General features: G+C 48.0%; 3 protein-coding genes across 3 annotated transcripts; 1 reads left to right on the forward strand and 2 right to left on the reverse strand.

Annotated features, from left to right (window-relative positions):
• Positions 1-7,203: 7,203 nt before the first annotated feature.
• foxa3 (forkhead box A3) lies at positions 7,204-12,220 on the reverse strand. Its single transcript, XM_060075243.1, has 2 exons — positions 11,749-12,220; positions 7,204-10,615 (listed from the first exon to the last, which is right to left on the reverse strand). Exons 1-2 carry the CDS (start codon positions 11,818-11,820, stop codon positions 9,272-9,274), a joined length of 1,416 nt encoding a protein of 471 aa, XP_059931226.1. The 5' UTR covers positions 11,821-12,220; the 3' UTR covers positions 7,204-9,271.
• A 3,203-nt stretch (positions 12,221-15,423) lies between these two features.
• On the reverse strand, positions 15,424-19,078 carry irf2bp1 (interferon regulatory factor 2 binding protein 1). The gene is made up of 3 exons (XM_060075248.1): positions 17,775-19,078; positions 17,294-17,575; positions 15,424-17,075 (listed from the first exon to the last, which is right to left on the reverse strand). Exons 1-2 carry the CDS (start codon positions 18,764-18,766, stop codon positions 17,335-17,337), a joined length of 1,233 nt encoding a protein of 410 aa, XP_059931231.1. The 5' UTR covers positions 18,767-19,078; the 3' UTR covers positions 15,424-17,075; positions 17,294-17,334.
• Positions 19,079-19,104: 26 nt separating this feature from the next.
• polr1g (RNA polymerase I subunit G) lies at positions 19,105-21,736 on the forward strand. The gene is made up of 3 exons (XM_060075258.1): positions 19,105-19,334; positions 19,753-19,897; positions 20,464-21,736. Exons 1-3 carry the CDS (start codon positions 19,250-19,252, stop codon positions 21,308-21,310), a joined length of 1,077 nt encoding a protein of 358 aa, XP_059931241.1. The 5' UTR covers positions 19,105-19,249; the 3' UTR covers positions 21,311-21,736.
• Positions 21,737-27,972: the final 6,236 nt, after the last annotated feature.

Here is a 27,972-nt window from a genome sequence, read left to right on the forward strand (position 1 = left end):
CGAAACACAGGAAATGTACACACAGCCGATACAGTTACCTTCCCTGTTGTCCCCGACCCGGAGCTCAAACACTGTGGCGATTGAACATCTACACGACATGAAACCAACACTGGACATGGACACCCATGCACGCCAGCTTGTGGCAGCTCTGCTGCACTGCCACCGGTTGTAGGGGGGCCACGATGTAGTTGTTCTATAACAGTCTATTTTTTAACATCAATATTATTAGCCTCTTAGCATAATTGCGTAAGTCATTTTTAAAGGTTAGCGTCAAAAACGGATAGATGAATAGATAGACTCAGGCGAATAGTGATTATGGAATGTTAAAAGCACTCTGATTGGCTTAGGATATAGTCAATGAGGCATGAGGAGAGTAGGTTAGATATCACGATTTGGCCAAAATATGACTTAGCCAATCATGCTATGAGGCTAGCGATATGAGGACCTGATAGATTCTCCCCCTCTGTCCACACATTAATCGCTCGGCTCAACACAAGAATAAGAATGTAAGTAAGGTCGGGTCCTGCCTCAAAGGAGTTGATCACAGTGTGTGTAACAGATGGGGGCTCAAATAAAAGTAGGTTAAATTTAGGTCGGCCGGTTGAATCGTAGGGTGGGACTGCTGAGGTAACTGTTTTCAGAGATGGTTTGAATGTTGTTTCCCTTTGGATGCTTTGATACGCAACCCACCCTCTGTCATAGTCTGTGTTGTGTTTCATTCTGATCAACACTACTCTCTCTCTCTCTCTCTCTCTCTCTCTCTCTCTCTCTCTCTCTCTCTCTCTCTCTCTCTCTCTCTCTCTCTCTCTCTCTCTCTCTCTCTCCCCATGGCTCTCTTTCTCTCATTCCCTCTGTCTCTCACTCTCTGTATATATTTCTTTGTCTTCATATCTGTCTCTCTATTTTGGTTGTTCTCTATTTCTCTCTCTCTCTCTCTCTCTCTCTCTCTCTCTCTCTCTCTCTCTCTCTCTCTCTCTCTCTCTCTCTCTCTCTCTCTCCCCCTCTCCCTCTATCTCTCTCTCTCTCTCTCTCTCTCTCTCTCTCTCTCTCTCTCTCTCTCTCTCTCTCATCCCCTCTCTCTCTCTCTGTCTCTCTCTCTCTCTCTCTCCTCTCTCTCTCCCCCTATCTCTCTCTCTCTCTCTCTCTCTCTCTCTCTCTCTCTCTCATCTTTCTCTCTCTCTCCCCCCCTCTCCCTCTATCTCTCTCTCTCTCTCTCTCTCGCTCTCTCTCTCTCTCTCTCTCTCTCTCCCCCCCCCTCTCCCTCTCTCTCTCTCTCTCTCTCTCTCTCTCTCTCTCTCTCTCTCTCTCTCTCTCTCTCTCTCTCTCTCTCTCTCTCTCTAGTTTTATCTCCACCTTCTTTGGAAACACCCACAGCTCACAGAGCAAAGTCAAGTTCTATCTCGGCCTACGCTGGAGCCCTCGGTCTGGCTGTCTGACCTCTGCCTGTCTGACCCTCTGCCTGTCCTGCCTCTCTGCCTGTCTGCTCTCTGCCTTTCTCTCTCAAGTTGCAAGCCTGCCTCTTTCTATGGCTGTCTGTCTCTCTGCCTCCCATGCTGCCTCCCTCTATCTATCTACCAGCCTGTCTAAGTCTGTCAACTGTCTCACTGCCTCTCACACTGTCTTACACACTGTCTGTGTCTCTGCCTGTCTGACTAATCACTCAGCCCATCTTTGCCTACCTGTCTATCTGCCTACCTGTCCATCTCCTACCTGTCTATTCCGCCCACCTGTCTATCCACCTACCTGTCCTATCTGCCTACCGTCTATCTGCCTACCTGTCTATCTCCCTACCTGTCTACATGCCTCTCTCTCCTGTTGTCTGAAGGCTGTTCAACTGTAGTCCTTTGAACTCACGTCTGCCTGTTTGTATAACTGACAGACTGTCTTTCTACACCTGTGCTCTTCTCTATCTTCCTGGCATTGCCTGTCTGCCTGCTTCCCTGGCTTCCCTGTCTCTCTGGCTTTCCGTCAAAATGACTACCTTTCTTCCTGTGAAGTCGGTCTATGTGTCTGACGGACTACCTGTCTATCTCTCTCTGATCGTCTATCTAACTGACATGAAAAGACTACCTTTCTTTCTGTAAAGTCTATCTGGTTGCCTGTCTAACTGACTCTATATCATGTCTGTATTATTCTCCGCAAATTTGTCTGTCATTATTTGCGTCCGTCCGTCTGTCAGCAAGACAACTAATCCTCAAATGTGTTTACCTTTGCACAAAACGGGAGAGTATGGCCTGAGGGTTGAACTGTAAGCGTGCAATTTTCTCGCCCTCCCTCCCTCCTTCCCTCCCTCTCTCTCTCTCTCTCTCTGTCTCTGTCTCTCTCTCCTCCTGCCCTCCCCTCCCTCTCCTCAGGCAACATGATGTGTAAACAGAGCCGCAGTATATTCGTCTAACAGGATCCAGGATGCTGCGTCTTCTTGGCATAAAGCTCTTGATCCGCACCCTCCCCTCCTCTCTCTCTCTCTCTCTCTCTCTCTCTCTCTCTCTCTCTCTCTGTCTCTCCTCTCTCTCTCTCTCTCTCTCTCTCTCCCTCTCTCTGTCTCTCTCTCTCTCTCTCTCTCTCTCTCTCTCTTCTCTCTCTCTCTCTCCTCTCTCTCTCGCTCTCTCTCTCTCTCTCTCTCTCTCTCTCTCTCTCTCTCTCTCTCTCTCTCTCTCTCTCTCACTCTGAGTCACCCTCATATGTGAGTCCCTATTAATAAATGCAGGTTTCATCAGGTGAAGCGAACAGCCCCACACAGCTGTATTTTCCGGTTGAAGTGAAGCCCAGGGAAAACAAAAACCAAGAATATGAAGAAGAGATCTAAAACTAACACACAGAAGAAGAAGAATCTGTCTTTTGATAATAGGAATAATCATATGAAAAAGAAGGAGATTAAGAAGAAGGAAAGATGAATAAGGAGGAGAACATTTAGAAAGATTATTACTATTATTATTATTATTATTATTATTATTATTATTATTATTATATATACTATTATTATTATTATTTGTACAATGCATCTTTTTCTAATACTCAAAGATACCTACAAATGGCACATTCAATGCATACAATCACACATACAAATCTTACAATAATACCACACAGTCAAACTAACAACAGTGATTATAAAGTCATACTATAAATATTGTTACAGTGGTTTTATCATGAATGTGAATGAAATCTAGAACTTAATGTCAATAAGACATCGACTATAAGACATCGACATCGACCTTCCAAAGGTAATCACAACCCCCATATTTTCCGGCAGATATTAATTTTGACTCTTTAGGCGTCTGTCTCTCTCAAGCTCAATTAGCCAGTGTTCATTTTCACAGGGAACACTGCTAGAGCGTGTGTGTGTGTGCGTGTGCGTGGCGTGCGTGTGTGTGTGTGTGTCTGTGTGTGTACGTATGAGTGTGTGTGTGTGCGTGTGTTTGTTTGTGTGTAAGTGTGCCTGTGTGTATGCGTGTGTGTGTCCATGTGTGTGTGTGTGTGTTTGTTTGTGTGTAAGTGTGCCTGTGTGTGTGCGTGTGTGTGTCCATGTGTGTGTGTGTGTGTGTGTGTACATGTGCGCATGCGTGTGCGTGTGTGAGTGTGTGTGAGTGCTTGTGCGTTTGTGTGTGCGTGTGTGTGTGTGTGTGTGTGTGTGTGTGTGTGTGTGTGTGTGTGTGTGTGTGTGTATGTGTGTGTGTGGGTGCGTGTGAGTCTTTGTACAGGTGCACAGTTCCGTGCACACTGCCCCCCCCCCCCCCTCTCCCATGCTGTCCTGGGGCTGGGATGCTGGGGGGAAACCATTCCAGCCTTTATGTTAAACAGACAATGGGAACCAGGGAGGAAGGAGGTTAAACACCAGTAACTGTTGCACCTGAGGTGCCTGACACTCATCATGCAAAACACGCAGTGGCGCAACTCTCTCTGGAGCGGCCCCCGATTCGGAGCCTCGTCCTTCTGTCCTCTATCACCTTGCCGACTTCAATCACCCATTCATTCATTCATTCATTCATTCATTCATTCATTCATTCATTCATTTCAGAATATGCCTTGTAAATGAGGGAACCAGAAATGCCACATTACAAAGGAGGTGAACCTGTTTCAATGTGTTCATTTTAGAGCTGTCAAGCGATTAAAATATTTAATCGTGATTAATCGCATTAATGTCATAGTTAACTCACGATTAATCGCGATTAATCGCAAATTCTTTTTCTATGCTAAATATCCCTAGATTTTTTTGTCCCATAATTCTTCTCATTTTAATTCTCTTATCAACATGGTGAAGTGCATCGCTTGCCTTGTGCAAATGATTTTTTATGATAACAACATTGGCATATACTGATCAAAACAGGACGATACAAAAAAAGAGCCTATTGTGCAATTAAACGACTGCTTTGAACAAATGTAATTTGAACATAGCAGTCAGGCTACTGCTTCTTTGTTTGAGCCAAAGAAAAAAAAAAAATGTTTTTTTTAATAAAATAATTGCGTTAATCGCGCGATAATTTTTTTCACGCCGTTAAAATTGATTTGCGTTAACGCCGTTAATAACGCGTTTAACTGACAGCTCTAGTTCATTTGTACATGCACATTTATTTCAATTAAATAATACAAACAAACAACATGAACAAACCATTATGAGTGTTCCTACTCAGGTTCAGCACTTAAATCAGATTTCACAGAGGAGAAGGGGGGAATTTGAGGGGGAATTTGCTAGTTGTGAAATGACAAGCGGTTATCAGACAGAGCTAATCTATTTTTTTCTGGGTTATCGCTTTGAGAGACTGGGTCATCCAAGGGTTAACGGTACATCGCAGCGTAACGCTGTGTGCTGCAAATTCCTTTTTTTTCCTCTCGCTTCTGAATCCAATCCACGATAGTATATTCAGTTCAATGCAGTACATGGTATGTGAGTCTATCTGGGGCAATTTACTATCTATTTCCATGTTTTGTGGTAGGGTCAAATGTTAATGAGTAGATTGAATGTTATGACTATCTATGGTCACCTGATGACTGAGAACAGGACTGTATTATGGGGACGTTTTAGAATGGGACACAGCACTGTGTTTGTTTGTGTGTGTGTGTGTGTGTGTGTGTGTGTGTGTGTGTGTGTGTGTGTGTGTGTGTGTGTGTGTGTGTGTGTGTGGTGTGAGTGTGTGTGAGTGTGTGTGTGTGTGTGTGTGTGTGTGTGTCTGTGTGTGTGTGTGTGTGTGTGTGTGTGTGTGCGTGTGTGTGTGTGGTGTGTGTGTGTGTGTGTGTAAGTCTGTGTGTGTGTCTGTGTGTGTGTGTGTGGTGTGTGTGTGTGTGTGTGTGTGTGTGTGTGTGTGTGTGTGTGTGTGTGTAAGTCTGTGCGTGTGCGTGTGTGTGTGTGTGTGTGTAAGTCTGTGTGTGTGTCTGTGTGTGTGTGTGTGTGTGTGTGTGTGTGTGTGTGTGTGTGTGTGTGTGTGTGTGTGTGTGTGTGTGTGTAAGTCTGTGCGTGTGCGTGTGTGTGTGTGTGTGTGTGTGTGTGTGTGTCTGTGTGTGTGTGTGTCCCTCTGCCTGCGTTCCTAGCTGTGTGGGACCCTATCAGCAGAGAGCTAGCCTATCTTATCCGCTAACCGCTCTGAAGAGAGACTATTGTGCACGCAGGGTGACAAACTGCCACAGGTCCCACTCTATCTACACCTTTCTAGCTCCCCTCTTTGTCTGCCGGTAGGCCCTATGTCTGTAGGTATGTGTGTGTGTGTGTGTGTGTGTGGTGTGTGTGTGTGTGTGTGTGTGTGTGTGTGTGTGTGTGTGTGTGTGTGTGTGTGTGTGTGTGTGTGTGTGTGTGTGTGTGTGTGTTTGGTGTCTGTGTCTGTGTGTCAGACAGCAGATAGACAGACTGTGAACAAAACAGACAGGCAATCAGTCAGACAGGTATCCAGACAGGTAGTCAGACAGACAGGCAGGTATACAGACAGGTAGAGAGAGAGGTATTCAGACAGACCGACATATACTTCTCCATGCAGACAGACAGACAGACAGTCACACATAGTAGTAGAGAGAGGTATACAGACTAGTAGAGAGAGTCAGACAGACAGGTAGACAGACAGACAGGGGGCTACAGAGAGGATCAGGGGGTAGAGGTCCTGCCTCGAGGATCAATGAGTTATCAGGCCGTTATTATTTCTGCTGATGTGAACGAATCAGGCAGAGACCAGTGTTATCTTCTACAGTGAACAATGGGAGTGCTGCAAGAAGAAAGGATCCCTCGAGACGTTTCTGCAATTTTTTTAACTGACAAACTTCCACCTGTAGTAGCACTTTCAGCGCCTTGTGTGCGCGTGCGTGGGTGTGTGTGTGTGCATGCGTGGGTGTGTGTGTGTGCATGCGTGTGTGTGTGTGTGTGTGTGTGTGTGTGTGTGTGTGTGTGCATTCCTGCGTGTGTACCTATGTGTGTGCCTGCATGCTAGTGAGTGTGTGTTTATGTGTGTGTGTGTGTGTGTGTGTGTGTGTGTGTGTGTGTGTGTGTGTGCATGCTTTCGTGTGCACGTGCATTGTGTATATTTGCGTGACTGTATGCCTCTGTGTGTTTGTAATGGTGTGTGTGTGTGTGTGTGTGTGTATGCATGCATCCGTGTGTATGTGCATGTGTATATGTGCGTGCCGCAGAGTGTTAGCGACATGCTCCTGTAGTTTTACGCTCCCCCCGTTTGCTTTGCTCTCAGTGTGAGCCGCTGGTGTTTAGTCTACCGACCCACACGTCACAGCCGCTGGGTCGAGGGGCTGTCTCAACAAGACCCCAGTGTCCCCTGGGCAGAGCCAGGCGAGGGGCTCTCGGTGCCGACAGGACCCCGGCGAGAGGGGGCCCGACCGACGGGCTCTCGGGGAAGACCGCGGCCCTCCAGAGAGACCCGCCAACATGGCCCGCCCGTCCGCGTTAAGAGAGGAGCTTATAGAATGTTTCTCTTCGTTAAACTCACGGCAACATACCTAAATCTGCTGATAAGAACTGATTAACTCTTTGTGTTCATAAATCAAGGGCTTACTCAAGGTAGCTATTGTATTTTGTTGTTTAAATCGCGGTGAGCCTAAGCATCAGCATAACATTGAGTTATTTTTTACTCAAAGACAAAACTGTTCCATGTATCAGATAATCTTGGCTTTTGCTGAATAAAAGAAAGTTTATTGACTATAGTAAGGACTAAGTTGAACATTTGTAGTGAAGTTAGGTAATATTGATGCAAAGTAACGAACGCAAACGCACAGTTTCTCCCCACATTTTTGCCTCTTTTAATAAGAAAAAAAAAGTGAACACAAATCAATTCGATCACAACATTCACATCGACAACGAAACAACGAAACAAAACAATATATTATATAAACAAACTTTTCAGAGCTCAAGAAGACACTAGCTTAAATAAAGCATCTCGGGCGTTTAACTTCTTTTTCTTGGCTGTTTTTCTTGTTTTCCTTTTTCTTCTGCTAAGACACACATCACAGAGGACAACACAAACCTTCCGCATCCCCTAGGCTCTTCAGCTATTCTCAATCCTTCAATAACACAACGGCCAAGTTGTGGACCTCTGCAACCACCGCTTTAAGAAACAGACAACTTTTTAGTTTTGGTTTTTTTTTTACGTTTCTGACAGGCTTTGGGTGACATGAGACCACAAAGGTGACGCGGTCATCGTGACAACAGAGTATTGAGTGGACCCATTCACTGCGGAGAGAAGCTTGTTCTCCTAGCATTGTTTGTAACACACACACTATCAGGGACCCCCCTGGAGAGAGGGGGGGGGGGGGGGGTGCAAAGTACTGTATGTAAATCGTCCCACCGTGCACCTCAAACCCCTTACCCAAATGTCTTTAGTAACTGATAGTACTCCTAGCCACTCAATCACTCATGCACTCTCACATGCACGCACACACACTCACACATGCGCACACAAGTGGGTCTATGAAGTATTTTTTTTCAAAAATGTGACAGTTGATGGGAAAATATGTATTTTGGATTCTGTAGACAACGACGCTCTCGTAGGTAACAATAGAAAAAGAGATGAAAAAATATAAAATAAATGAAACAAAAGCAAACACACCATTTACCACAGTTACTTTTCTCTCTTTCCTTCAGTTTTTAGTTTGCTTCCCCTGGTGCAGGTCAGAAACGGTTCTCCGTACAAAGCCAAATTAATTCAGCCTTTCCCCTGACACGGAAATCGCTGTTTGAGAGGACGGACGTGTGGTTTGAGAGATACGGTGACAGCATGTCCCCATAGTACAAAGAGTTAAAACAAGGGATGATGTAACACAAATATAAACTTCACTGTATTCTAATCCAGTAACACCTGCTCAAAGCAGTACCTAAGACTCGTCATCTCCTCTGTCTGTCTCTAGCTCCTTCTATTTCTATGGCCTTAACTTCAAAAACCTCACATTTGGTTTGTCACTGCTCAGCACAGCACTATACACGATATATTAAAATTTATTCCCTTCATAAATAAATGCAAATATCCTTTTTTTTTTACCCCCAAACATTACGTATATTTACAATTTACACAAGGATAAGAGACACTTCATGCTTAATGAGGATGGATTTGTTTTCAACGTAGAGCACAAGAATAAAAAAAGTAGATCATTAAGGGCCAGGGGTGCGTGGATGGATGGGCTTGGACAGGAAGAATGTCATCGTCCCCAGGTGGACGGCTGGAAGGTTTCTAAAGACTTTCGCTCAAACTCTCAGTCCGTTTAGAGTTGTTCAAACAAAAAAAAAAAACATTTGTTGGTCCTGAAACCTAGCGGCCATTTTAGGTCTGTGCCCCACCACTTCACATCCCTATCAGAGAGAGCTGGCTGCAGGCCAGAGTGAGAGAGAGAGGGAGAGAGAGAGAGAGAGAGAGAGAGAGAGAGAGAGAGAGAGAGAGAGAGAGAGAGAGAGAGAGAGAGAGAGAGAGAGAGAGAGAGAGAGACAGAGAGAGAGAGAGAGAGAGAGAGAGAGAGAGAGAGAGAGAGACAGAGAGAGAGAGAGAGAGAGAGAGAGAGAGACAGAGAGAGAGAGACAGAGAGAGAGAGAGAGAGAGAGAGAGAGAGAGAGAGAGAGAGAGAGAGAGACAGAGAGACAGAGAGACAGAGAGAGAGAGAGAGATAAAGAGAGAGACAGACAGACAGAGAGAGAGAGAGAGAAAGCGAATAATAAAAGAGATAGTGAAAGCGTATTTGTCCATTTTGTAGAAAAGAAAAGAGAGGGAGCAATCCTCCGAGCCAACACCACAACCACCACCACCACCGTCCTTCATCTTAGCTGGCTGCAGCCAAGAAGGAAGGAAGGACGTCCATATTAGGAGGCGTTGAGCACGGAGCGGCTGTACAGGGTCTGGTAGTAGGCCCCTGAGTCCATGGACACGGGCCCCGGGCTCTCGTAGATCTGCTTGGCGGCGATGGGGGAGCCGCTGGTGTAGCCGTTGTAGGCCATCACCTGGTCCTGGTAGGTCTTCAGGTCCATGCGCTGCTCGTTGGACATGAGGTTGGTGATGGAGAAGGGGTGGTTGAAGTTGTAGTGGGGGTCCATGGACTTGAGGGCCTCCGTCTGCATGTCCATGTTCTGCTGCATGGGGTTTGGCAGGAGGTGCGCCCCGCCGCCCAGGGACTGCGGGTGGAGCAGCGCGTTGGAGGGGCAGGCGGAGGACAGGGAGAGCGGGGACGGGGGGATGAGGGAGGCGGAGGAGACGGGCGGCAGGGCGCCGGCCGGGCTGTGGGGGTGCGCGGAGGCGGGAGGCGGGGGAGCGCAGTCCATCAGGGGGCCCCGGCGGTGCTGCGGGTCGTCCGAGGAGGAGCCCGGGTGGGAGTGGTCCGAGTGGGTGGAGTCGGCGCCCTCCGAGCCCCCGGCGGGGCTGTGCACCTCGGACATGCTGTCCCCGCCGTGGGCCCCCTTCCCGGGGCCGCCGCCGCCGCCGCCCTCCTGGCTCTTGCCCGCCTTCTTGGCCGCCGCCTTCTCCTCGATCTTGAAGCGCTTCTGCCGCCGCAGGTAGCAGCCGTTCTCGAACATGTTGCCCGAGTTGGGGTGCAGCGCCCAGTAGGAGCCCTTGCCGGGCTTGTCGGGCGAGCGGGCCACCTTGACGAAGCAGTCGTTGAAGGAGAGCGAGTGGCGGATGGAGTTCTGCCAGCGCTGCTGGTTCTCGCGGTAGTAGGGGAACAGGTCCATGATCCACTGGTAGATCTCGTTGAGGGTGAGCATCTTGCTGCCGCTCTGCTGGATCGCCATGGTGATCAGGGAGATGTAGGAGTAGGGCGGCTTGGCGTGCGTGAGGGAGCGGCGGTACGGCTTGGGCACCTCCTTGGGGCCGGCCCGGCTGATGGGGCCGGGGGCGGGGTAGCCCAGCTGGCCCATGGGCTGGCCCATGTTCTGGTAGTGGGACAGCGAGCCCAGGGAGCCGGGCCCCGAGGAGCCCAGCTGGCCCAGGGCTCCCGGGTTGAGGGAGGAGGTGATGGGGGACAGGGACATGTGGGTGGGGCCGCCGCCCATGGAGGGCAGAGGGGAGCTGCTCAGGCTGGAGGAGGGGTAGGCCATGTTCATGCCCGAGGAGGGGGGCACGGCCGGGTTCAGGTTGATGTAGCTGTTGATGGGTCCCATGGAACCCATGGAGCCCAGGCCCGAGTTCATGGTGCTGGCGGAAGAGTACATCTGCGGACAGAGGGGAGGACAGGGGTCATTATGCGGTTAGGGAGGTTCAAAAACACTGTGGATAGTGGGCTAGTGATGAAGTGTGTTTTTAAATAGTTACAATTTAATTCATGCAGTCACAATGTTTTTTTTGGGAAGGTTAAAGTGTCAAAAATAAAATTGCATTACACAAAACACTCAAAATAACGAAATACTCTGAAATGTGGAACCGTTTGGAAAATAAAAAGGAAACTCGGACGAAATAAGCTCTATCAATGCACAAAGCAGCTCTTAGTGTGGAGAGCCCATGGATTTCACACGGCAATGTTAACCTGAAATGCGTAAAATGCGCGTCATGGGTGCCGGACCTTTGAGACGAGTCTACTTCAAACTTTTTCATGAAGAAAACAAACGAATCTATAAACGCCCGAAAATAGGTTTAAATATAAAACCGAAATGGCCTTTTATAGATTCCCAAAGCGAAAAGATTATGAAACTCGCCCCAATGATTAAATGATTGAAAGTTTGAAAAATGTTGTTCAAGTAAAAACAGTTTTACCATGAATACGACATCAAACCAAATTTATGTAGGGCCTAACCAACAAACGAACTAAAATAACCACGAATGACGTATTGGCCTACGGGGAATAGCAGACGGTCGGTTAAATATTATCCAAAGATTTCTGTAAATGCAGGAGGGTCACAGCCGAGGTGAGAACCACAGTCTACATGTTGATATAATTAACACTAATCGAATTAGTGCGTAAAAACATTATTATAATGGTGAGGAAGCACATCTTAATGGTCCTAACACCTTGTGTGTGAGCGGAGGGCAGGAGGCCTGGACTGATGTTTCCCTTTGGATCCGCCAGCCTCTGTTACTTTGATTCACACACTGGCGACTTTAAAATGTCGTATGGTAACTAAAGAATATATTAGATATTAACTAAATCATGTAGCCTATTTTTTGTATAACTGTTAAAAATATTAAACAGACAAATTGGTGGTGGACCGCTTCTTCAACAGGTCGTCCGTGAATGTTATTTAAATTCGTTAATTTAATGCTTAAATAGTATTTAAAAGACATTTGAGTTGGTGTATTGTGCAGGAAAAGTGCACATGGTTAGAGTTGTTCAGGAGGTCCTTTATCTTACCTCGCTTGCCTCGCTGTAGAAGGTATTCCACTCCGGGAGATCGTGGGATTCCATCTTCACAGAGCTCAACATCCCCGAGAAAACTCTTTGCAGGAAAAAAATATCTAACAAGTACTAGGAGGGAGAATCAAAATCGAATCCTTTCCAAAGGTGTGAATGCCTACGGCAAAGAACTTCGCAAAATCCCCCCGAAAGGAAAAAAAGAATTCGCTTCTTTATCAGGAGAGTGACGCGAATAAGTGGAAATTAAAAAAATTCAATCTTCGTAAAGTGGTGCTCAGTCCTCGGAATTTCAATGTCAATATTTCTTATTTATCAACCATCCATTGTTTGATAAGCACCAAGCACACCTTGATCTGCGGGTAACAGATGTTATCCAGGCCTGCGGGGAGGGCTCTCTCTCGGCTGTGGTTCCGTCCCAGCCGGGCTGATATGCGGCCGTCGGCGAGCTAAAGAGGGCAAATATAACTCGGAAAACTTTGACGTGTGCGCTTATAAGTCGCAGGTAGGGACCCGCCCCCGTGTTCCGATTTGAATAAGTCGGCTTCAGTAAGGGCCAGCGAAAAGGCCTCTGTGGCCCCCTGGTGTGCTGTATATTGGCCCCGGGCCGCTGCAGACGAGTCCGCTGTCTGGACCCGTGCTCTTTTGTTGAACGCTGACACACACACACACACACACACACACACACACACACACACACACACACACACACACACACACACACACACACACACACACACACACACACACACACACACACACACACACACACACACACACACACATACACACACACACACACCACGTACTACACAGCCCTGGGATGACTTGGGAATGATGTGCAGGTCCTGTCTCTGACTCTCTGCAGTGTTCCATTTCTATTGCATTACTGTAATCCGGTTTCATCCTGTGTCTGTTACTGTAGTATTTCTCTATATGCTCATAGTCCTTTTAGGATTATCGAAAATATAATAGGCTACTATGTGCAATACTGGTAAAAACAGACACGCAGACATATATTTAGGAGGACAGCTGATATACACTGAAATGTACATTAAGATATATTTATAGATACATACATACACAGGTAGAGAGACAGACAGACAGGCAGGCAGGCAAGCAGGCAGGCAGGCAGGCAGGCAGGCAGGCAGGCAGGCAGACAGACAGACAGACAGACAGACAGACAGACAGACAGACAGACAGACAGACAGACAGACAGACAGACAGACAGACAGACAGACAGACAGACAGACAGACAGACAGACAGACAGACACATAGATACATAGGCCGCCCTATATAGATAGATGAACAGACCGACAGACGGACCGATAGACAGATAGATAGGAGTTAGAATCATCCGCCGGAGGGAGGGGCAGGGTGGGGGAGGGATTGATGTGAGCCCGAGAGTGAGAGAGTCGTTAATTCCACAGGCTATCACGTCTTTCAGCTCGGTCAAGTGTCGCAACAGGATCTCCATAAAACACTGCGCTGTGTTCAAATACCAAAAACTTACTTAAAATGTTACGTTACTGATTGTATGACCGGTCGCTACTTGCATTTGAAACATCGCATGAGCATAACTTTACATCACTTTTTTTTTTTTACCTCGCTTCCCACACTTTGTACCGTGCGCCAACCTCGCGTAAAGGTCCCGGTTTGGGGCTTCGTCAACCTCCAACAGTCAACCAAGGGATATCTGGAGGAGCCGCACAACAGAAGAAACCATAAATAATGTAATCCAATGTGTTGTGCGGGTCCGATCCCTCCTGCGGAATACACATCAGAGCAGGGGGGAGCGTGGGGGGCAGACAGAGGCGCGTGAATGTCAATGCCTCGGCCTAATGCCAATGAATGGCGATGTAATGGATGCGCAGAGGGGGGTCCACGCGGGATTACTATGTGAGAAACGATCTCGAGGAAATAAACTCGCCCAGGAAGGAGCCTGCATCCGTATCGGGCAAATATGCCACACACACTTGCAAAAGTGTTTACTTTTTAGAGATGAATATGTTTACAATAGAGCGTCCACGTCGGGCGGTTTGATATGTGTGTCAGTCATGAGCAGTAGGTCTCTGGGTTTACATGTAATGCAGCATGATGTCTGAAGGTCAGTGGCCGAAAGAGGAGACCAAACTCTCCGGTCTGTCCTCACCTTTAAGCACCCGACGATTATCGTCTATTTGCAAAACGCTGTGGAGTCGATTAGCACTTTGAATGGACTAACACGTCAGTGATTGTAATGATGTAATTAAGCATGAAAGAAAATCATTGGACCATTGGATATACACAGAATAAACACCTAATCCAGATCATCGATTCAATACACAATTTTTTATTACCCGAAGATTAATCTAAAAGGGTATATTCCGTCATACATTGAGCAAAACGTGTTAAATTGTATAACAATAATATTCTTAAATATAACCCTAGCGATAAAGGACAGATTGTGTGTCGTCGTCGTCGTCCCCCCCCCCTCCACACACACACACACACACACACACACACACACACACACACACACACACACACCTTAATAAAATGACATTATGTAACAGCAGTCTTATATTTTCCGAGGTCTCCATGGCATATCCCGACGTCCGATGCTCTGAGCCTCCCCCTGACCCCCTAACACTCCGCAGCTCCCCCCAGCCTCCCCCTGCCGCGCGGCAGGCCCTTCCTCAAGCCGCTCCACCGTCCATTGACACCTAATTGGTTGAACAATAGCCTTAATGAGCTGCACGTAATGGAGGAAACGACACATCTGCCCACCGTGGTTACCAGAGGAGAGGAATAATCATCATAATCCCTCCTGCGTTTTATAGGCCTACTTAAGAACTCCAATAACCATACCCGGCCCGTGTATTAGTATTCTAGAAGGCCTGTTGGCCTAAAATCGTGCTTTATAGACCGAAACAGGATTTACATATGTATTAAAAAAAGAGCTCGTAGCCTATTATTTCCCCAAATGATCAACGGTCAATGTTGCAAGAGGTCAAGTACTGAAAGGGTATTCAACCCGCCAGTTTCTGAGCAACCCTTGGGGTTACTGGACTAAAAGCTCCATCTAGTGGCCATTGCGTAGCCTATACAGAAATGTTCACCAAATACAATATAATAGGCCTACGTCTTCTAATGCAATCTTTATTTCTTCCAAGTTATGACTAAATGTAGAGTGGAATGTGTATATATTATTGACAAGCAGAGGAACAGACTTTCTCCGAAATTAAATACAACATTCATAAGAAGGTTTTAATTGGTGTACTCCCACGGAAATGAAAAATCAATGTGGTTTTGTAACCTTAGAATGAGCCCTTTATCGGTAGGGAGCGACCCCTCTTCTAAAGAAATTGTACAGATTAAGAAAGTTAGATCAATCAAGGAACTTCATCACAATTACATCATTTTGGTAGGGCCTACTGGCAGCTTCCAGACCACCGTGGCTTCTCGTGTGTGGTTGGAGGAGATGGGGATTCAGTTGGTTGCCAACTACAATCCCACCACTAGATGCCACTAAACCCTCCCCACAGCACCTTTAATAGGATACTTGTTTAATGGAAAGGGACCGAAGAATACAGTGAAAAGATGCACATTTCCTCAGTATGTAATGAAACACATGCAACACTTGATAGAGGGAGTACAATGTCACGCCTGAAATAACCAAGAGTATCACTCAATTATTTTTTAAACTCCATTTATTCCCATATTATTTTATGTATTTCGTACATAAAGCTGAAACAAATCTATAGAAAAAAAACTGCCTAAACCCAACATGGGGATAGAAAAACAGAAAGCGTAAGGGGGGGAGGGGGGGAATGTGCACAGCCTGATAAGCTTCACCCAAAGAAACAAAAACAAGCAAAAACGACAAGGTCCCCTGCAGGGACACAAAGCACTAGGAGACCGAAGGAACCATTGCATGGAAGCTAAAAACACAAACTTTCACTTGTGACTCAATTTCAAAAAACACAAACCAATAGGACAACATTGCAAGCCTGACAGACAAATGGACAGGCAGACTGACTAAAAGACAGACTTACTGACAGACTGTGGGCATCTTAGAAAGGCACTTACTGATGGCTGCTTAGAAGCGTATTCAACTTAAACGAAAACTCAAGGACAAGTCCTGCAGCGCAGACCTGATATGTGTGGCTGGGGCATATATATATATTTCTTTATATTATACATTTTCTCTACGTAAATTCCTGTTTATAAACGTTATGGCTAAATGGAGATATTGATTCAGAAGACCTGGTCAAGATATTCAGTCTTTTTTAGAAAATACAAATTTACATCCAGAAATTCTCGCTGGGGTATAAATCAACCTTTGGTTCGTCTGTGCTTATATTTTAATATTTTATCAAAAGGGGAACCAAACCCAGAAACCCAACGGTTGAACCTTAATGTTGGAACTCCCCATCAAGGGGTCCCAACATGGCGAATCAAAGGCCACTCTTCCATGGTGTGATCGCACTGAGGCGTGCAGCGGGCTGCGGGCTAATGTATACTCGTATACGATTGTAAATTGTTGTTGTGGTTTCTCTTTCTTCTGTACGTGAATCGCTAAATGCCCTAAATGTAAATTATGGCTTATATATCATTTATATACTATACAGTATAGGCCAATCCAAAACTCTAATATAAAACAAGTCCTAGGAACTAGCAGAAGATACTCTCTCTTACATTCAGGGATTACATGAAGGGGCGGCCAGACGTCGGCGGGCGGGGGCAGGGGCGGGGGGGGGGGTCTGAGCGACGCAGCGGGGGGGAGGGGGGCCAGGCAGCAGGTCGATGCGGCGACATCATACATTAACTGGTTGTTGCAACACGGGCTAACCTTATCCTCTCTGCATGCAGGTCAGAGTCTGCGTTGCGTAAAAGAGCCGAAATCTATGAAACACAACAAAAAATTAACAATGCCGGGAAATGTCCTCAACCGTTGATATGTCATTCAGAGCCAAGGGGGCGGGTCTGCTTCTTGATTGATTTTATTTTTTCTTTGGCAGATTTTTTTATATTTTGTATATTTTCTAACTGGGGCGATAGCACACAGAGTCGTTTATCTACTACAAGCTACGGCTGTGGAGTTTACAGTTTAGAAAAAATAAGTAAAATATGTATTCCAAAATGTAAATACAGCGAGATGAAGACCGTTGAAATGTAGACGCGGACAGCCAGTGTGACTGGCGTCGAGGGACTCCGATCTGTGGGTTCAACAGAGGCCAACCTGTGTCTGGTACCGTGTTCTGTGGAACACGGGTGAGCTGGGTCTGAGATTCCTCCCATCTGGGTTCTGTACAAAGTCACTGATCAGGTGTCAGAATGAACTCTGGAGAGAGAGATAGAGAAAGACAGACATTTTTAAAAACATTGTGCTGCATTCATGAGGTGTAGGAGTTTCAGCTACGACAATGATCAATATCATCCTACATCATGCAACCATCCGTGTCCCTCAGACACCAAAAAACATATTTTCTTTCGGGGAGGAACATTATTCAGTATCACACTTGAATTATGGAGACAGAAGAAAAGGAAGTGTGACCAAACCTGTTGTCGTCAAGGTGAAGTTTGCTCTACTACACACACCATCATGTCTCCCTCTCCTTCTTCACCGTGATGTCGCCACCACCAGAACCAGCTCCAGCTCCAGACGCGGCCACCGCGGCCGGCCCTCCCGTGCCCAGGATGGTAGACACCTCTCCCTGCATGAAGGCCCAGGGGGGGCTGTTGGGAGAGCTGTCCAGGGGACAACGCTCTCCACTGGGGCAGTACACTTCCCCGTCGCCCCTCCGGTTTTGGATGTAACCCCTGGTGCACGGGAAGCAGAACCTGGAGGGAAGGAGATGCAACAGGTAGTACTCAATTAAAACTGTTTTAATTGAGGCTGGTGGTCGGACATAATCAGTATTGCACTGCACACTACAGATGATAAATGTCTAAAGTCTGATTTGAACAATTGAACATAATTCAGCGTTTTCTGTACAAAGAAATGCAGAACATTCAGACAAAAGCCAACAGGGATACCAACCGATGGCCTGGCACCGACGGACACTGGACAAAGTGTGTGTCCTCCAGGCGTTCGTGACAGAGGGTGCAGGACAGCGTGGCTCCGGTAGAGAGTGTGTTCCCGGCCGATGCGGACCCCAGCTCTGACGCCCCGGCATGGGGCAGCGCCGCTGCGGTAGTGGCCGCTTCGGAGCTTGTGCTGGACCCCAGGGCCTCTCCTCCGGACCGGGCTGCCAGGGGACGGGGCTGCCTGGCCGGGGAGGATGCGGGTTTGGGGCTAGTCTGGCTCACGCCTCCCGCCATGGAAGAGGACGGCAGACCCGCACTCTTGCCTCCACTGCTGCCGGCTACGGCAGAGTGCATCTGGTTCTGTTGCTTGGACGAGCTGAGCTCGCGCTCCAGCTCTGGTGTGATGAAGGGGGCTATCCCCATCCCGATGCCCAGCTGCCTCCGGCTCATCTCAGCGAGCACAGGTGCGGGGAAGATCAGGGGGCTGCTCATTGGGGCTGTTCTGGCCGTAAGGCCAGCTGGCATGCCAGCTAGCAACCCGTGGGGGATCCCGGCTATGCCCTGACTGACGAGACTTGGCGGGATTGCGGCCGCGAGCATCGGTCTCCGGTTGGCGCTGGGGCTTTGGCGGTGGACCTCTTGTGGCTGTTGCTGACCGTCGCGATGCATCCCGTTGGGGGGCACTCGGGCACTAGACGCGGCAATCTCTCCTCTTGTGGGTCGCTCAAAGCGTTCAGGATGCGACCTGCTACCATCCCCATCCCCCCTGCCCACCGTGCTGTGTTTATTGGATGGACCGGGGGACCGGACGGCACCGTCTTGCATCCCGTGAGTCCTTTTCAGCTGCCGGGCACTGGCAATGAGGAACTCTATCTGGTTGGCTCCCTCGTAGTTAACGCAGCCCCGGCACACTACCTCGCTGAAGTCCCACACCACCGTCCAGGGCATCTTGGGCAGGTCGCAGAGGTAGCACCACTGGCGCCTGGAGGAGGACGATGACGACATGGCGAGCCAGCTAATGTGTTAGCTCACGTCAGCTAACGTTAACCTATTTAGATTGGACAGCCACAGGCAGTATATTTCAAGAAAGATTTGAGTCTTAAAATGTTTGAAACATTTTCAGGACAACGTAATGCATTCTAAATTTGGCGAAAACGCTCCAGGCGGTGCGTTGTAGTCGCTGTTGTTTGGGGAAGTTTTGTTTTGATTATCCACTCCGACTCTTTCTTCTGCTGTCAACTGCTTCCGAGATGGACTCTAGGACGTTACGCAACACGCGGTGAAGGGTTCTGGGAAGTGTTGTCTTCTTGTGGACTGCGGGTAATGCTGAAGTGTACGGGACAATCATATCAGAACTACAACGTGTAGAGGACCGGAAGTGGAAGTTGCAGAGGTCAAAGTTAATTTTTTTGTCAACACATGTTCATTCTCCGCTGTAAGCGCCATGTGTTTTTAGATATACCGGGCGATCTGAACGTTTAGATCAAAATGCCAGCTGATATTTCAAACTCGTCGAGTGAAGATGAAGAAGATACCCAAACTACTGCGTCGACCGATTTGCCGAAGCGAATAGGTAAGTTGAACTTATTAAACGATGTGCGAACTTTCCTTCCTTTCGTGTTGAATTGGCTGAAGACTGTGAGACCTACGCTTGTGAGATTACGGGGATACGCCTGATTTATGTACCAAGCATTTTGTTATCTGCTGTGTCAACAAATGTTCAGCAGATGTTGATCGTGCAAGTGGCTTGTTGATGATGACCAGAACTTGTGATTGTAGTAGTTCAGTTGTATCTGAATTAAAAAAGACTGAGGTTTGCATTATAACATTGTAACATATCACAAAGTGTACTGACTGAGTGATGTGAAAACGATATATAATGTTAGTAAAAAATGTATACGTGTTACTATTGTAAATTTACGTAGTATAAACTGTCATGTAGTCTGATGTAGATTTAATGTTCTAATCTCTACCTCCGTTCTTATCCACAGTTACGAAGCAAAACGCATACAAGTGTCCAGAAGACTTTGTGTCCTTCACCCACAAGCCCTGTAGCGGCACTTTGAGCAATAGTCTGAAAAATAAAAACACTGAATTATGGCTCATAAAAGCCCCTGCCAGCTTCAACCCAGAACGGTAGATGCACTCTCTTTCTCTCTGTCTTTTCACATTGTATATTACACATGATTTATTTAACCGTGTGACGTATTAAGTAGCGATTCTATAGGGGTGTACTGAAATCAATGTTGCAGCATATTTTACATGACCCATGTTTTCTTAAGTTACCATATCACATGCATGATGTTGACTACTATACAACATTTTGGGCAAGACCAAATGATAAACACTGGTAAGCAGTATGTTAATTCTACAAAACTGTCTGCAGGCAGGGCAGCATATAGAGGTCAATCTAGCTTTACAGGGGCTTTAAAATATGGAATCTCTTGTGGTATCAACAACCAACCTGCTTTTGTCACTTTCTATCTTCCATATTGAATGGTGACCAATAGGGCCGGTTAGCACAATGGTTACGATATCTGACCCCAAGACTTTAGGGTCTGGGTTCCAACTTCATCACCTTCTAGGCATCCTGGAGCCAATCTTACCCTTTAACCGCTAATAATAACATGCATTTGTAAAAAGGCTTTCATAAAAGCATCTACTCCATAGATGCTAACCATTGCCTCTGCTCGTCCATCCAGATTCAGCGGCGTGGCAGTGCCCCTCTCCGGCCTCCAGACCGTCCGCGTGCCGGCGGCGGCGCCCGGGGCAGAAGCAGCTAGCGGCGGAGGCCTCCGCCAGGGCCTGTACAGCGTGCTGGCCGCCAAACGCAGCCCCACGGACCTCCACCTGCTGACGGCCGCCGGCCCGGCCTCGGCCCGGGTGCTGTGCGGCCCCGCCTTCTCCGGCGTGCTCAACGTGTGCGAGATCTACGGCGACAGCGGCGACGCCCTCCTCCGGCCCCAGGCCATCCCGGCTGCCCCGGCGCCCGTCATCCCCCCGGGGCTGAAGCAGCGCTTCCTCCCCTTCGGCTCCAAGACGCCCACGCTGACCTGCGTGCCGGAGAGCGAGCTGGACGCCGGCGCCACAGGCCCGTCCTCGGCCACCCTGCTGCCCCGCGTGGTCAAACACTTCCCCACGGAGGAGGAGATGACGGAGGAGGAGAGGAGGAAGGAGAGGAAGGAGAGGAAGAGGAGGAAGAGGGAGATGAGGATCAAGTTGGAGAGTGAGGACCCGGCGGAGGAGGCGGTGGAGGTGAAGCTGGAGGCAGAGGAGGAGGAGGAGCGGATGGAGAGCATCGAGGCGGGACTCCTCGAGGAGAGGAGGAGGAAGAAGAAGCGGAAGAAGGACAAGGAGAGGGCGAGGGAGCGGGATGCGGCAGGGGCCTTGGAGGAGGCGCTGGGGGAGGTGGAGGCCGACTGCGAGGTGAAGGAGGAGGAGGAGGTGGTGGTGGTGAAATGTGAACCCATAGACTTCTCTTATGAAGATCACGAGGGCTCGGCCAAGAGGAAGAAAAAGAAAAGGAAAAGCCGAGCGGAGGAAGACTAGCCCTCATTCTGTCAGGGTTTGTTTTGGGGCGACAAGTTTGATGGTTTGGCTCAATTTAATTTGTGGTTTTGCTTCGACCCAATGAACCACGCCAACATGGCTAATTAACACCACATGCTAGTAAAGCTGGGAATCGGGTAATACGTCGGCTTCACCCCTCGCCCGGTCAGTCTTTTGGGTTGTGTTCCTCTGGCTCGGTTGCCATGTTTGTGTTACACAACAGTGCGCTAGTGCCGTACGCTTTGTTAGTATTCGGTAAACAGAGTTGTCATGTTCGTGGTTGCCAAGTATGATTCATTCCAGTTGTTATAAAACACATTTGGTGTGTATTTTAGGACTAGGATGTTCTGTGTCTCCGGTTTGCTGTAGAGATACATGTGGTTGGTAAATCTTTTGGGGTCTGAAAATAAAATCCCAGATAATCAAGCTGTTTCCTTTTCTCCATGATTTCATCCAGTCCGAATGAACTGATACAGCCAGGGAAGAATTATGCAACAAAGGTTTCTGTTAGGAGTTGGATTGGAAAGGCAGCTAAATTCGTTTTCATTTTTAATTTTCTACTGATGGGTGAATAAAGCAGTCTTTGTATAATCATGCTGTGCTGCACTTGGCACGCTATTTTTGGAATTCCCTACAGCACAGCCAAGATTTACGTTGGAGTCAGACTTGTAACCGTTTAATAAAGGCCATAAAACCAGCGAGTCTAGAGTCAGGCGACTACCCGGTAGATGGCGCTCTAACTCAAATGTTGGTTCTTTGCGGTCCAACCAGCCGAGTATAGCGCTTCTGACCAGGGGCCTCAACGACTGCATTCACCCTTTTTAATGGTTTTTTTCAAGGATTATACATTTTTTATACACATTTACCCACACCGGAAAAATAGGCAGACTGGTTGCACTATTTCCCCCTCTTTTCATACCGTCGTGATAGATTCGTCTGGCAAGACACACAGGTGAAAAAATGCCATTCCAGAATTTCGTTGGCAGAACGTTTGCAGACTCTCTCCCTGCTCCCTCCACTCTCTCCTTTTAACACACTACATCACCAGCCCCCCCACCCGGGGTCCTTTCTCCCCGCGCTGCACCGAAGTATGGTCCTGCCTCCTAATGAGCACGCGCCTGGCGCCCATCTCTCCCCGTCTGTATCCGAGCCCTGGCCACGTGCTGCAGGGCTTCCTATTGATCAGCCTGCACCGGCCGTTTACCCCCCTAAATACCCCGCACCCCTCTTCCCCATCAGTCGTATGTGTTCACTGTGTACACAGTCTATAATTATATGTTCACGTTTTAATAGGATAGGGCTATGTTTGGCAACGGAAGGGTGCCGAGTGGGATGTTGTCTTTGTTGTTGTAGCGTTGGGTGAATGATGAAACCCTCGCCTCGGGGGCTGCTGGAGTAAAGTGAACCGCTGTGGATTTATGATGTCGGCGCAGACAGTAGGCCTACCCACATGTATCGGTGCTGCGGTTAATGGACTTGTCTCGGGCATGGTTGGTCACCTCTCCTCCCCCGTTCTACAATGACGACGCATCATGTGTTGGGTTGATTTTCGACATCTTCTCTACATCCAGACAAAATCTTTCAGCCTGCGTATCGATACTGTGTCTGTCGTGTACGTGCACAGCAATGTGTGCACGCTAGAATAGACAGCCCTGCGGAGGACGCGGGCTAGCCGGCTGACTCCACCCACCCAACCTGGTGGGTGAGTGGAATATATATATCATTTTTTTCCCAATTTGCATTTGTTTAGAGCAGCCATTTAATTTCCCGTCAGAGGTATTGCGTTTTTTTTGGGATTCATTGCACACCACATTCTTCATAGTCTATAAGGCCCATAATGGTAGAATGAAATGTTTTCAAATACAGACATTGACCAATATAACAGTTTACACTTGGCTTTTGCGATGTTAACACATACTTTATATTTTGTTTATAGATGATACACAAACACAGAACACACATACATCAAATATAAACACGCACACACACACACACACACACACACACACACACACACACACACACACACACACACACACACACACACACACATACCATATACATCCTACACACACACACATACACACACACACACCATAGAGATCCTATACACACACACAGCATAGAAATTCTATACACACACGCACACACACACACACACACACACACACACACACACACACACACACACACACACACACATACACAACACACACAAAGTCAATGCAAGACAACTGGCAGTGATTCAGGGAGGGTAGGATTCTACTACTGCGCTAAAAAGGCTGTCCAGCTGTATCTTAGCAACAGCGCTGTGTATGAGTCCCCCTGAACACACCGACAATAGAAACCCAGTGGGTCGCGAGGTCAAATCCCAGCCAATGGGCAATAAGAGTAACGGCTGCTTCTAAGCCTGCTGGATGCATGGGGAGCTCAACAGACTATGTGCTGCTGTTTGGTAATGAGGGTGCAGATCATTCCCTGGTATAACAGATAAGACGTAGTTTAGTCATCCCAGGTTAGTCATCCGTATCGTATAAATATGTATATCTATGTAGAGGAGACTGCGTAGAAGGTTTGATGTTTCACATGATGTGGTGTAATTTGTGCTATCAGCCAAAGAGATCACTGGAATTTGATGAATTGACTCTGCGGTACAGGCTTCCCAGAGGTTTTATCTTAATCAAAATAGATACAGGGTTCTTGACCAACACCTGGTTTACATACCCTGGTTAGACAACCTGGTTAGACAACGCTTCTTTTCCATCATTTATTCTCAAGCAATGCAGGCTTCAAACCACATTGGGGACATTCAGACCACTAACAAAACAGAATGGATGCATGGACATATGCTAAAGGCCAGCATCTCAAAATAGACACAGACGAAACTTCTCCGGGGCTTGGATCTGTCAGCGGCCACGCATCCATTACGGCTCCGTGTCGCCACGGGGAGCTGATTGGGTCGGATCCCCTGGTGACGAGGAGGAGGAGGGCGACGAAAGAGTGGAGAAAGAAGAAGAAGGCAGGACCACGGCCACTAACACCTCCTGGCTGGGGGTTGAAGCTCCCTGGCAGACAGCTAATCTCACACCTGTCAGGAGCCTGGAGCCGGCCCTGCATCGCTGCACGGCATGTCTCCGCTGTAATGCGCTCTGTCGCTCTGAGGAGGCAGCAGCGTGATGCATGGGGGCGACGCCGCATGCGACCGGGGTGTGTTAACGGCCTGAGGGCTCTCCCCGCATGCACCCCCCTCCCCGCCGTTGAAGGCATGTGTCGCATGCCTTCAACGCTTGGGAGGGTTTGTGTTGTCTTTGTCTAGGTAAAAGTTGGTATGTGTGTGTTTTTATGGATATAGAGTGCCGGTGTGCGTGTGCGTGTGTGGATGAGTATCCGTGTGCGTGTCTCTGTGGGGATGAGTGTGTGATTGTGTGTATGCTTGGATGTGTGCGTTTGATGAATAGTGTGTGTGTGTGGGTGCATGTGCATGTGTGTGCACAAGTTTGTGTGTTTTTGTGTGTGCGTGTGTGTGTTCGCGTGTTTGTGCATGTGTTTGTGTAGCAGTGTGCACATGTGTATTTGTGTGCATATACGTGTGTGTGTTTGCGTGTGTGTGCACGCGTGGGTGGATCAGAGTGCACCAGTGTGTTTGTGTTAGTGTGTGTGAGTAAGCCGGTAAGCTGGGCTTGGGGGGGCTGTAGGGGGGGCTACAGCGCTGTCTAGCGAGCCGGAGGATGAATAATTGAATGCAGTCTGAAGTTTGGGTCCAACGTGTTCAGACTGCCGAGTGGAGCAGCAGCACCAGAGAGCTCTCTGCCCGGCTCCCTGCCCGGCCCGGCCCATGCTAATGATCCCATGTAGGGGGAGACGGAGGCTGGGGGTAGGGGGTGGGCAAGGAGGAACAGGAGGTGTTCGGATGTGCTGTGGAGGCAATGAATCTCGGAGCCAATTCTCACTCGCTACACCTCCCTCCTCCCCCCACCCCTCTTTTCCTTTCTTCTTCCACCACCGTTCTCATCATCCCCCTTTCTGCAGTGATCTCTCTCTCTGTCACTCTCTCTCTCGCTCTTTATCTCTCTCTCTCTTTCACTTTCTCCCTCCCTCCGTCTCTCTGTCTCTCTTTCTCTCTGTCTCTCTCTATATTTTTTTCTCCCTCTCTCTCTCTCTCTCTCTCTCTCTCTCTCTCTCTCTCTCTCTCTCTCTCTCTCTCACTCTCTCGCTTGCTTCTTTTTAAGCAGCGCGCTTCGCTGCAGCCAGCCTGCGGCAATGTGAGCATTGCCATGGCAACGCAGACCTGCCAAGGACCATGGCAATGAAGGGTGAGAGAGCTGGAGAGAGAGATAGGGAGAGAGAGAAAGAAAGCAAGAGGGGGAGGTAAAGCAAGCGAAGGGCGCAACTCATCAGTGTTTTAGTCCTGTGCCCCCCCTCCACCAACCCAATCCTCCCACACACACACCCACCTTTAAAACACAGACACATACACACAACCCCGATCACACACACACACACACACACACACACACACTCACACCCCCTCACACACAAATACACAACCACACACACACACCCCCACACACACACACTCACACCCCCACACACACAAATACACAACCACACACACACAGACACACACACACACACACACACACACACACACATACACACACATAGACACACCCACACCAACATTAAAACACACATGCAAAGAGGGAAACACACACACTGCAGGCATGTTCGGCGTATCACAGACGACCATCTTAATGGGCTGCGGAGAGAGACCATGCGGGGATGGAGAACGTACGGTCGGTTCCTCACCCGCATGCGTCTCGTACCGTTACCATGACTACGGAGTAAATAACAAGGCACTCTCGCCTCTCCTGCATTCATCCCGTTCATTGTTGTTCCGAAGGCCAGGTGAATCCATGTTTTTTTTCTTTCTGATCACATCTTCACGTCACATATTCTTCTCGGGCACAAGAGAAGAGAGGCCAAAGTGGACAGATTCCACGAGTCGTTTCATTTACTCAGTAAGAGTTATGTGTTTGCTTCATTTGATATTGATCTCAAACAGAAACGCAACCAAATGCAATTATGAAGCCCTACAAAAAATAACTGTTTTTTATTTGCACTTCATCACTTAGGATAAACATCATAACTATATTTTATACACAAGACAGATGCCATTTATTTATCAGAGACCTCACAGGCGCTCACTCCTTCTGCATTCTTATCTTTATTAATTTTTCCATCCTCCCTCTCATCGATCCATCCATTAATCCATCCATACCATATCTCCCACAATCTCCTCTGCCGCCTCATGTTCCAGTCACATGTCTCTCCTGGCGTCACAGTGAGTGACGGAGGCTACATGGATCCTGTAATAAAGCAGCGCTCATTTCATAATGACAGGCTCCAGTCCAACAAAAGTTTGACACAAAGCAACGAGGGAATAGACATGGCTCCGGTATTCACAAACTGGCACGGAAGACCCCTTTGTTTTGGAGTTTCTGGTGTTTGTTTATTTGTTGTTGCTGAAGTTGGTGCTTCAGACAATATAGAGAGTCAATCTGCTGGTGTGTATTTGTGTGTGTGTGTGTGTGTGTGTGTGTGTATTTGTTTTTGTGCTTGTGTGTTGCTGCGTACTATAGACAGACTGCGACACACGTCGACAGACACCATCACAAGCACCTTACTGCACCAGCATAGCGCATACGCTCTCACCACACATTCCACCTCTCCTCCTCCCTTTCCCATTATGCCTTTCTAGCTCTGTTGATCTCTCTCCTTACACCCTTTACCTTTGTTTGTTATTTGTTGAACACTTTCTTTCTTTCTTTCTTTCTTTCTTTCTTTCTTTCTTTCTTTCTTTCTTTCTTTCTTTCTTTCTTTCTTCCCCATTCTATCAATCTACCTCCCTCCCTGTCTCCTGCTCTTCTTGCTCCCTCCCCCCCCCCTCCACTCCCCTCTCCTCTCCCTCCTCCCGCCCCTTACTCCCTCCCATCTTTCTGTCTCTCACTCCCCCCACGCCCACTCCTTCTCTCTCCATCTCCCCATCATATTCTGCCTTTACATGTCTCTCTCTTTCTGTAACTCATTCCCCTCCTCCCCTCCCCCACCATCCTTGTCTCTTCCCCCCCCCTTCCCTCGGTTTTTTTCTTTTGATCTGCTCAAATCGCTCTCCCCCTCTCTCTCTCTCTGTCCTTCACTCTCTCTCTCTCTCTCTCTCTCTCTCTCTCTAGCCTTCACTCTCTCTCTTTCTCTGTCTCCATCTCTCGTTCCTTTTCTCTCTCTCATCAGCATTTCTCTCTTTCTCTCTCTCTCTCTCTGTCCTTCACTTGCTCTCTCTCTCTCTCTCTCTTTCTCTCTCTCTCTCTGTCCTTCACTTGCTCTCTCTCTCTCTCTCTCTCTCTCTCTCTCTCTCTCTCTCTCTCTCTCTCTCTCTCTCTCTCTCTCTCTCTCTATCTCTCTCTCTCTCTCTCTGTGCTTCACTTGCTCTCTCTCTCTCTCTCTGCCCTTCACTCTCTCTCTCTTTCTCTGTCTCTCGTTCCTTTTCTTTCTCTCATCAGCATCTCTCTCTCTCTTTCTTCATCTCTCTCCCCGTCTCGCTCTCGCTCCTATTTTCGACGCCCCCACCCTCTGTGTTCTCCATATTGTTGCGAAAAGTGATG

This window comes from Gadus macrocephalus, chromosome 16 (genome assembly GCF_031168955.1).
Source record: "Gadus macrocephalus chromosome 16, ASM3116895v1".
Classification (NCBI taxonomy): domain Eukaryota; kingdom Metazoa; phylum Chordata; class Actinopteri; order Gadiformes; family Gadidae; genus Gadus; species Gadus macrocephalus.